Raw genomic sequence first — 11,446 nt, forward strand, 5'->3', positions numbered from 1 at the left:
AAGAAGTAAAAGCAATTATTCAGCAAAAAAAGAAAAGAAATAAAAAGCAATCACTTTCAATTGTAGGACTAGTAATGGTTAATTTTAGAACAATATATTTTTATTTTTTTAATTTGAAATATAAATTTTGGGTAGGATATGGAAAGAATCGGTTTAGACATTTTCAACTTTTTGAAGTGGCACAAATTTTTTTTTTTTTTTTTGAAAGGTTTGAGGGGGCACAATTGTGACCATTCAAATAAAAAGAATGATTTGAGAATTTTTGAGATTTAAAAGAAGTACGCAATTCTTTCTCTTTTAATAATGCATGCAAGACCAATAGGAACTGCTCGCATGTCCTGTCACCTGTGTCGCCTAGGGATCTAAAAAGAAGAGAAAGCAAAAGGATAACACTCAGAGAGGAGAGATAAAACTCAGAGAAGAGAGAGGAGGAATTACATCCTGTTACGGATGAGTGACATGGTCCAATCCAGTGCATTTGGTCTTGGCGGTTAAGGTAGGCATGGGGATTTTGTTTTGTTGTTGAAGGAAACGCAAACCTAAAAGGGACAACAGGCTGGTCAAAAGCATTCAATATCAAAGCCAGACCAACTTTTATATTTGAAAAATAATGCATAGTCTGGCCTAGAGAGAGAGAGGTGTAAATTGACAGCATTCTTTCCAGCTCCAGATACTATTTTAGGCCTAGCATTACCTGTCTCCACTACCATTGAAATGGAAAGAAACCCATGAAGCTTCAGTTGAAATTCAGCCAATGACAGCAAATTGCAATATCAGGTAAGAACGAAGTCATACCACAAAAAAATGATAAAAAGCATTGGCATTGCTTGGTCTGAATAGTTTAATGAGCACTATATATAATTAATTAACACTAATATTCGTGGCTTCAACCCACCGGGTGTGTGTAAACTTAAGGATAAAAATTTATAATACTAATATTCTACTAGTCTCTTCAAAAGTTCAAATTACTTTGCAAAAAAAAAAAAGTGCAGTAATACTCCTGTGGGCTTGCGGCAGTGGCCAGTGGCAGTATGTATCACATGACATGCATATCTACCAAACGACACTACCAAAATCCACCCAATCCTCTTGAATGATGGTGGGGGGATCCATAAAATTTCATTATCAAGGTCAACTAAAGATTGTGTATCATTTTGTGTAGTTTCATTTCTTTTTCTTTTAAATTTTTTTTTTTAATTCAAGTCAAAATGATGATCAAATGTGGGTGATCTCTATTAAAGTGCCAACTCAACTGTGGACACCTTACAGTAAATCCAAAAGTGGGTGAAGTTGTTTAAGCAGGTCAGGCTTATATAGCATCCAATCAAATCCAGAATCAAAGCCCAGGGCCTGATACCCACGACAGCATTGAAATATATGGGTATGCACATCATTTTTATTACCAAACTCATAATCTGTTAATTGTATTAATGATCACAAAAACCAACCAAGTTGGTAATAAGTTGATGAGTTAAATGGAGTGAAAGCAGGCAGAATTATGTTGATCGAATTCGCATACGACAATATAACAAAATTGATAAATGTTAAAACTTTCACCATCTAAGTTTGTGGGTAATAAGAACTCATCTAAGGCTTTAGCAAGTCTTTTGGTTCATACCTACCTTTCTAGGAGCATCACCAGTTCACAGTGCACAGTATGTGGGAAAAGATCAACAGCCATGGCTTTTACAGGTTGGAAAGGCTCTGAAGGGGGCATTGACTTGGCTCTGTGCCGTGCTAGACCAGTACTACTCATATTTCTCCATCCCCGGTTGTTTTTATTCCCTTTCTCAATACTCTCAGGAGATGGTGTGCAAAGTTCAATAGCATTTGCCACCAAACTTTCAGGATTACAGGAAATGTAACTGCACCAAACAGCTTCAAAATTGAATCACATTGAAAATAAGATATGAAAAATGAGAAACAGAATATCAGTTGGGAACTAACACAAGCCTCCGCAGACGAGGATGAGTTCTCAGAGCTTTTATCACCTGCATCCCCATAAAACAAGAGTAAGCATCTTAAGTATTATGGTTTGAGTGCAAAACAAATCTAGTCCAAAATTACAAGATGTCTCCCGTCCAAAAAGGCAAAACTGCCCGTAAGTTCTCATACATGTTTACTGCAGCCTAATGGTACTATTCTCATGGCACAAATCCCAGCCTAATGATGGTAGTTTTCTGAAAACAGCTTCTGGAATCTATCCACGTGATATTTTACTTTCTAACCTGGACCTTTAGGTTGGAACCCAACCTCCATTTAAATTAAGTCAAGCTAAATATTGATAATTTATGACCTAAGAAATCCAATGATCCTACTTGGTTGGCGTAAGAGTAAGAAGGAATAGAAAATTCTATGTATCCCATAAAAGTTGAAATTTCAGGAAACAACTTGATTGGCGGCAAGGGGACTTTCTACCCAGGGAAGTTTTAAACTAATCCATTTTTTTATTTTTTTTATAAGTCCAGGGAAGCCTTAAACTAATCTTTAGACATGCGAGAAGCTCTAAAATTTAAAGAATTTTTTAGATTATCAAGCAACCAAGGCATTTGTAATAATAGAATGAATAGAGGTGTTGACGATCATTTTTTTTTTTTTTTGGTTGTAAAAAAGGAGATTAGATTCAACTGCACATATCAAGCATGTAACTTACAATGGGATGTAGTCCAACACGTGGAGGATCAACAATAGCAACAACATTTTTAAACTGCTGCACAGAAGTATTTCCACTTTCAGAAGTGCAATTCTTCTGGAGTTGGCTTCCAGCTTCTTGCTCTTCATTTTCTGAACAACCAGAAGCACTTTTGCTATTTATAAGATCATGGCTTGAGCTCTCTTCAAGGTCTAGTACAGCATCAATTAGGGTATCTTTCTCTCCAGCAGTAGCGTTTTCGTTAACACTATTTTCAGAAGTATTTGAAATCTCATCAGGCTTCTGAGGCACATTTAGGTACTCTTTCAATAGTGATCCCATCACATCCTCTGCCTGTTGCCTCATCAATGAAAAACATACAACAAACATGTGATACAATTAATACAAGCAACAACAACAAGCCTAACCAAATTAAAAATCAAAAATCAAATTTAAAGTTGTTTAATCAACTCCTAAGGGGCCAGTTGGTTTGTGGAATCTTGAAAATTCGTATTACTTTCTAGGAAGTTAATGAGATTACCACATTTAGTTCTCCAATTACACAACACATCCTCGGAATGTCACGTTCCCACAAGCATTATATTTCTATGTTTCATGGAAACGTGATTATCACTTTGAATGAGTATGCATTGTGAATATGTTTGGGTATGCACTATGGAATATTTACATTAAAGTGATTTAGAATTTTGTTTACTTATCAAAAAATAAGAAAATTTTATATAATGTATTTTCATATGCTATATAATGCTCATGGGTACTTTTAAAAATTCTGGGATTGTCACATTCCCACAAGTATCATATTCCTATGTTTCATGGAAACGTGATTACCACTTTGAATGGTTATGCATTGTGAATATGGTTGGGTATGCACTTAGGAATATTTACATTAAAGTGAGGTATTTATTTAGAATTTTGTTTACTCATCAAAAAATTAAGAAAAAAAATTATAGAATGTATTTTCATATGCTATATAATGCACATGGTTATTTTTTAAAATAACAAAAATTTATAGAATGTATTTTCATATTCCTATATAATGCACATGGATAATTTCAACAATTCTGGGATTGTCACATTCCCACAAGTATCATATTCCTATGTTTCATGGAAACGTGATTACCACTTTGAATGGGTATGCATTGTGAATATGTTTGGGTATGCACTATGGAATATTATATATAATTGAGGAATTTATTGAAAGATTTGTTTACTTAATAAAAAAATAAGCAGAATTTAGAGAATGTATTTTCATACGCTATATAATGCAAATGGGTATTTTTAAAAATTCAGGGTAAAAGTTGTAATTATTATTGGGAATGTTACTATCTATCCAAACATTAAAATTTTACCTTCATAAGAATCTAACAGGAGTACAACTAATGAATTGAATGCATTAATCCTATATTCCCAAAAATATGGTTTTAGAAATCCAGGATTCTGGGAATGCAGATTTTCATGGGAATCCAAGATTCAAAAAACCAAACAACCCCTAATAGAACTATAAATGGGAATGGATTTCTTTCTTGTGATTTCTTTGTTAGGTTTACAAATGGAAACCAAGTTAAAGAGGCAAATTGCAAACTCACCTTTGCACAAACAAATTTACAGTTTTTAATGCCATTTATTTCAGCATTTCTGTAAGCATCTGAAACTGCAGAAGCATTCATTTCAATGCCAATAACCTGGTCGAAAATTAAAGCCAAAACAAGTTAAACCTTTTGAGAAAAGAAAAGAAAGAAAGAAAGGAATTAACATGGACTGGTTTTCTATAGTATGAATCTCAATCAGCCAATGCAACATTTATGTTTTTACTTATATTCTTTTTTCTCCAAAATGGGAGACTCATGATTTGCTTAGGGCACTGAACAATTACGATCCTGATCACATGTCTGAAAAGAAGAAAGAATGCAGGAACTGGGTTGGTTACTATTACCATACCAACACGATGTGCTAAAGTCAGCCCAATTGTTCCAGTACCACAGCATACATCAAATAGCAATGTATCTGGACCCAGACCAGCCCAATCTCCAGCAAGTGAATATAGCTTCTCAGCAGCAAGAGTATTAACCTGCAATACAGTTAGGGATATATTAAATGCCACTAACAAAACTATTTTCTTGAGAAAGGGATGCACAAGAATCTGAGATCCAAACCTGGAAAAAAGCTGTGGGAGATATACAGAACTGAAGATTGCTTATACAGTCACGAATTCTAGCCTCTGCAACATCATTGGTCTCCAGTTTAGGACTAGCAGCCTTTGGAATGGGCAGTTGGCGCAATGGAGCATCAGCTGGTGCAGCATTTGATATTCCTTGGTGATCCTGTATGAAAACCAACCACAAGGCATTTAGAAATCAAAGAGAGCATTAAAAACTAGAAAAAATATCACCACGCTGCCTCGACGCCACCACACTTTGGTTTTTTCCTCTTTCTTGGGCCCTGTGACATAAGGCTATTTATGACAGGTAGATTGTACATATCCACTACAAACCACCATATGCTACAATTAGACAGAGCATGTTTGTAAAATCATTTCAAGATTCCTGCCAGAATGTTAAAGCACCAAGTATCTAGAAGGCTGTCAAATTATAAACCTCTCCAATAATGAAAATTTATGGCAAGAAGCTAGTACCTGAACAACCAAAGCTGTTAGAGGCAAAGATGGAGAATTTGCAATAGCTCCTGCAGCAAATGCTTGAGCCAGCCTCTCAAATTCACCAGTTACAACAGCATCATCAAGGCCCACAGAGCAAACCTACATAACCAAGATACAAAGGGAAATGGCTATAAAATGAAAGGTTTACAAGAAAAATCATGATTCATATCATTTGTAAGCTACTCAATCCAGTTTATTCGCATTTGAAATGAAAATTTTCATCTTCCATACAAGTGACCAATTGCACCAGTATGAACCAATGTGGCTTCTCTGTTCATTCTTTCTAACAGCATTGTGGAGCTTTCAGACATGCATGGCTAATAGGAATTTCACTAATTGAAAAGGTTTATCAAAAAAAAAAACTATAGTATTATTAGACAAGTTCATTGGGCACTAACCTGAACAATAAGCATGACCTCTGAAATGCTGGCATCAGAATTTTCAACGTCAACAACCTTCCCAGGGGTCCTTCCTTCTCGAACCTTGAAACATAAATTATGACACAGAATGCTTACATAAAGAATGACAGTAATGTTTACATTTCTAGGTATGTATCAACAGAAGAGTAAGCATTCTCTATCAGTAACTGAAAAGCTGCATGGCAGCAACAATAATTATGATTAAATTTCCAGAACTTAGAGCTCTGGAAACAGCATAAATACCGTTAATTGACGCCAAAATCCAATATTCTTAAATCTGTTCCAAATTGGTAATTCTGATTGTTGCAAAAATTCCTGAAAGATAGAAGCATATTTGCAAGCAATTCTTGAAACATTTGGGCAATCCACCGGTTCTTCGACTGCTGTCACTCCCTCCCTGAGAAGTTTCTTTAGTAAACTATTCAAATGCCAAGAAGTACTCCAAACGCTGAGCAAATGGAAAGTACCTAAAGTTACCGAGCATAAATCCCACTGTTGCTTTGCCCTGTAGAGAATATCCAACTGAAAACTCGCACTTATTTCGATATCCATTTACAAGTGGTGATTCAAGTATGCCCTCTAGTTCACATGAAAGACCACCTGCAGGGTTCAAAAGACAAGGAAAAGAACAATAACGGACATGTGAGCCACTATAATAACTCATCATGCTTCTTCTTCTTTTTTTTATAATAAATATTTTGAAATACAGCGAATCTTGATTCAATAGAATCAAAGAAACACGACTGTGGCTCTGTGAGGTCAACAAAGATGGAGCAATTAAGAGTGTCAGTGATGTCATAAGCAACCCCATCCACCAACTATCAACTTGAAAAAATATTGAATGAATAGCTCAGTGGCATCATGCTTTCTGGAATTTTTATTGACCGTAAGAAGAGTACCTATTTCCCTAGATTTGAGAATCCATTCTGGAAGTGAAACACCATGGGGACAAGCTTTACGTGCATTTCTAGTCTGCCACAAGAAATCGCAATAGTTCAGTTAGCTGAGAAATTCTTCTTCAATCAAATTGACATTAAAACAATCATAGACAGAATATATGATCAGAAAAAAATGTTTCTAACAAGTTTTTTGAGATTTTGCATAAGGGAGGTCTTTTTGTGCTCCAACTGATCACTATAAGGCATATGAGCAAGGGGAGTCACAACATCGCGGACACTTCTTGCCCTTGCAACAGAGCCATCAACTGTTGAACCATGTTTCTCATCATCATTTGTATCACCATCCTCAACCCCATTTGAAGATATAGAGACCCCTGCATTCTCACCATCCAATGAAGGTTCCCCAGTTTGTTGTCCGTTTAAAGGGAGAGCCACTGTTGATCTAATTTTCTTATCAAATGATCGAGGAATGACATCAGCAACCTTTAAAATTTTGTTGCCAATAGATTTTCCTTTCAATTCCTGTTGCAATGAGATTGGTGCCAGTGAGCATATTTATAGCAAGTTTGATGTACTAATTACAAACACAATAAACAGGGCATACCTCCTGTGCAGTTTTCAATTGTTCTGCATTTTCAAAAGTCACAAAACCTACAGTCATGCCTTTCTTTTTCTTCACAGATTTGAACTGAACTCCCTGGAAAAATAAAAGAACTTTTAGATTTCCAGTATCTCTTCTATCAAACACTAAAGATGGGAAGAGTCATAGATGACTTGTAATCAATAACCAAAACATCTAAAGAGAAGAAAAAAAATTTGGTAAGATTGAAAACTTTTCAGTAACTCTACCTCCCTAAAGAATGTTAATGTCATGCAAAAATATTCCCAACCAAATCATTAACTTCATTAATATGTTATTTTTAACAAACCATATGACAGATATGCTAACAATTTTTCTTTTGATTGGTAAGTTATACACACAACCCTTTTTTTATTAAGTAAGATACATTTTATTGCAAAAAGATTACTCCATGTACTAAGGACATAAAGAAGACTAAAGAATAGAACAGAGTAAATTTTATGTACAATAAGACAACGACTATAATTCAGGAATGGAATTCATACTAGTGAATCCCCGTGCGCTAGACCAATCACATAAAAAACCATGAAACAAAGCTACCAATTGGGTTGTTGTGGTTTCCGTATCCTCAAATGTCCAACAATTTCGTTCCCACCAAATTGTCAACATATCAAACATTATGGGACTAAATTCCAAATGTCCGACGAATGCTTACCAAACAATAGTTCAATAACCTTCTCCAATAACGGCCACTGAATCCCAAAAGATCTAAATGCAAAACTCCACAACACAGATGCAACAGAACAGAACAATGTAACAACAGATGATCCACCATCTCCCCATTTTACAACAACAAATAAAACACCACCCTAATAGCATATAGCCTTGCTTAATAAGATTCTCATATGTTAGGATAGTCCCCCAAGCCACGGTCCAGCCAAAGAAAGGGACACATTGAGGGGCCTTAATACACAATCTTGCCCTCCATCCAAAATTTTTTTTTTTCCTTTTACTTTTTTGTGGTGGGTAAGAACAATTTTATTAAAAAAAGACTACTTCATGTACAATGGACATGAACAAGCCTAAAGAGTTAGATCAAAAAAGAATTATGCTCAGGAAGGGTGTGACTGCAGTTGAAGAAGGGAGGACCAACACATGGAATTAAGCTAAAATATTTTTTTTAAGAGGTTTCCTTTGATTATGGCTCATCACACACGAATGCCATCGGTTTTTCATATATCACATATGCTAAGTTTTCTAGTACATAGCAAAACATACAGCTGTTTAAAGTTTAAACCAATCAGTAGAGAAGCACCAGTATAGGCTCATCTCACATGCCAATTCTTCTTATATTCACAATCTACTATCTATGTAACCTTTTCCCTTTGTTTCCTCTTTTTCGCTATCTTTTAACTCAAGATTGATCTACAGAAACCAAAAACAAATTCAGCCAAATTGTTCACTGAAGTTTTTGCAATCTCCCACAAAAGGTTACTGAAAAATATACTACTACAAAGTCCATAAGTTGAATGGATTGCATATGTCATTAGTCTATCACTCAATTTATCAAAAGAATTTGAACTTCTTCTAATTCACATTACAAGTACACCTTCACTAACCACGTTCAGTTTGCACAGTTCCACATTTTCCAAGCAACCAAACACGATAAGCTCTAATCATTTAGCCATTATTCTAACAAAAAATGGATTACAAAATTGAACTCAGCTATAAGCATGGAAACAACAAAACCTGAAAACCAAAAACCCTTACTTGCCTGTTCACCAAGAAAGCTAGTCAGACTCTGTGAGTTCCATTTCCTAGGCAAATGAACCAAGCACTTGCTAAGCTCAGGGTCCAAGCAACCACCACCGCCATTATTATTATCATCGCCATTGTTGTTGTCGTCATCGTCATCATCAACAAGCGCCTCAGTCATCATGATATCCGCTTCGCAAACATCGCTCTTCTTCTTCGCCGTCGTCGTCGTCGTCGTCGTCTTCTCAGACCTCATGGCCTTCTTCGCACGCTCAGAGGTCGGGTCCCACGTGTTATCGGGGCGCGGACGGAGCTCCTCCTCGCTGTGCGCGTACTTACACGCGTCGCCGTGGCTGCAGGACCCTGTGTCGCGCCTGAAGTAGGAGCAGAGGCTCGTCTTCCACAGCGGCGGTAGCTCCTCCTCTCGCTTTCGCTTCTCGCCCGATACGGCGTCGTCTGGCGCTGGCAACGGTAATGGCAATGCTGCCGCTGATGATTCAGGATTGGAGAGTGGTTCTTGATTGGTGTCCAGTTGGGATTGTGTGGTGATGGTGGTGGTGGTGGTGGTGGTGGTGGTGGTAGTAGTGGTGGTGGTGGAGGTGGACTCGTGGCCGTCCATTTGGGGAGGAGTGGACGGTGGAGAGTTTAGGGTTTCGATTGGAGAGAGTTCGTTATTTGGAGAAGCCGCCATTGCTGGTTCCATTGCCTCGGTTTTTACCTTTTAGCTAAGCTCTCAGATATTAGGGCGTTGGGTAACGTTCTTTTACACGCGTCGCCGTCGTTTTGTATTTTATTTTTTTTGAGAATCTTGTTTGTATTTTGTTAAGAATGAGTTTTTGGGAAAAATTGCGTGTTTAAGCATGTTACCAAACAGCCACTAAAGAGTTTAGGACTAAAAGGTGGTTATTATCTGTCCGGGAACCTTTTTTGGTTGTTCAGCCGTTCAGCCACGTGTGGTTCATTGGATTGGTGATCTTGCTAGGCTTGGGTACTGTTTGGGAAATTGCATCCAGAACTCAACATTAGGCCATATGATCCAATTTTACCAGCGTATTTTTAAGCCTACAAAACCATTAAAGTTAAAGTCTAAGGGTCCGTTTGGATTGAACTTATTGTTGCTAAAACTGAAAACTGAAAACTGAAAATACTGTAGCAAAATAATTTTTAAATGTGTAAATAGTATCGTGGGACCCATTTTTAATATTTTTTTTAATACGTGAACAGTGCTAAACAGTGTTTTTTGTCTCCTGTACAGTAAAATCATGTGATTTTACTGTTCACTTTCCGAAAAAAAAAAAAGAAAAAACTCAAAACGCAAAACGTGGAGTCAGCAAACGCTGAGTCCAAACGCCCTCTAAGAATCATGATAATGATCGAATAAATATACAATATGCGCTTGACATGATAGCTCTACTCTGGCAGCTAGTAAAGAAATATATGGTTTGATTGTGGCAAACAGTAGCTGAGTATTAGAGATATCATGAATATTTTGTATATAGTTGGAGATCAAAAATAGCTAACCAGATTAGGTCATGTGTTTGAGTTGGATTTTAGCTAAAAGTAGTAATAATATTTATGTAGAATAATATAATGAAGTTTCTAAATTTGTATAGCAACAGTTAGAGATTGAATGAACAGTTATTTTCTCAGCATTTAGATGGCTAAAGATATTGAGTATTTGTTACATGATGAATATTAAGTTTTAGGAAAAGAGCAATAAGGAGTCTTATCATTTTAAGTGCTAATGATAAGAGATGCTTACCATGTGTTACCCGCTACACATGGACTTGTTAGAGTTCAAGGAGTTGGAGAAGGCACATCAAGCAACATGTCTCTTTTATCAACTCTAAACCGCTAGAGCTTTACTGAACATACATCTTGGCCTTCCAAACCACAACTCCCAAAATTTTCCCAAAGAGACTTATGAGCTTGGATCATAAGCCGAAAATGAGATGACATACCTCGGGTTTTGTTGTCATTTTGTGTAAATATGGACTCTTGTTGAAGAAACCGCTTGCCATGAGTGTAAGAGAGGTAATATGGGCTGCGAGTTTTGATTCATTGCTTAAGCTCGATCCATATGTTGATGTTGATGATGTCGTGAGGTTATGATCCCAATTGATGAAGATGAAATGTGAACTATGAATCCGCCTCTTGAAATAAGGATCTCGCGGGCCATGTGAGCCCAATCCATGTAGTTGAATGAGATATGAGCTTATTTTGGGCTTTAAATAAATTTACCCAAAAAATCAATAATATGTTGATGTGGCATGGGTTGTCAATGAAGTAATGCCATGTGGGCTGAAAAAAAAGTCCTCAACATTATCTTACTCCATTTTGGCCATTTTGACCCAATCCAGATCCAAATGGATGCAACATATGTATTGGTTTGGTTCGTTTGGGTGCAAAATTTTATAAAAAAAAGTTGTACATAAATAAATAAATTATAAAAAAAAAAAAAAAAGGTGATTGATAAAATTTTGA

General features: G+C 36.4%; 1 protein-coding gene across 1 annotated transcript; it reads right to left on the reverse strand.

Annotated features, from left to right (window-relative positions):
• Positions 1–1,368: 1,368 nt before the first annotated feature.
• Positions 1,369–9,826, reverse strand: LOC112035283 (zinc finger CCCH domain-containing protein 24). The gene is made up of 14 exons (XM_024068108.2): positions 8,982–9,826; positions 7,232–7,324; positions 6,811–7,149; positions 6,628–6,700; positions 6,196–6,328; positions 5,972–6,125; positions 5,708–5,791; positions 5,286–5,408; positions 4,807–4,974; positions 4,587–4,721; positions 4,240–4,335; positions 2,654–2,986; positions 1,948–1,991; positions 1,369–1,865 (listed from the first exon to the last, which is right to left on the reverse strand). Exons 1-14 carry the CDS (start codon positions 9,663–9,665, stop codon positions 1,619–1,621), a joined length of 2,706 nt encoding a protein of 901 aa, XP_023923876.1. The 5' UTR covers positions 9,666–9,826; the 3' UTR covers positions 1,369–1,618.
• Between the last annotated feature and the right edge of the window lie 1,620 nt (positions 9,827–11,446).

The sequence above is a fragment of the Quercus suber genome, unplaced genomic scaffold, assembly GCF_002906115.3.
Source record: "Quercus suber isolate HL8 unplaced genomic scaffold, Cork oak 2.0 scaffold_377, whole genome shotgun sequence".
Taxonomy (NCBI): domain Eukaryota; kingdom Viridiplantae; phylum Streptophyta; class Magnoliopsida; order Fagales; family Fagaceae; genus Quercus; species Quercus suber.

What these genes read in the sequence shown, in the direction of transcription:
- LOC112035283 (XM_024068108.2), bottom strand. Translation starts at nt 9,665, where the DNA reads ATGGAACCAGCAATGGCGGCTTCTCCAAATAACGAACTCTCTCCAATC. An exon ending in TGCAAAATCTCAAAAAACTT is followed by an intron (nt 6,701 to 6,810) that starts GTTAGAAACATT and finishes TTCTTGTGGCAG; the next exon opens with ACTAGAAATGCACGTAAAGC. An exon ending in CCTCGTCTGCGGAGGCTTGT is followed by an intron (nt 1,866 to 1,947) that starts GTTAGTTCCCAA and finishes TGTTTGGTGCAG; the next exon opens with TTACATTTCCTGTAATCCTG.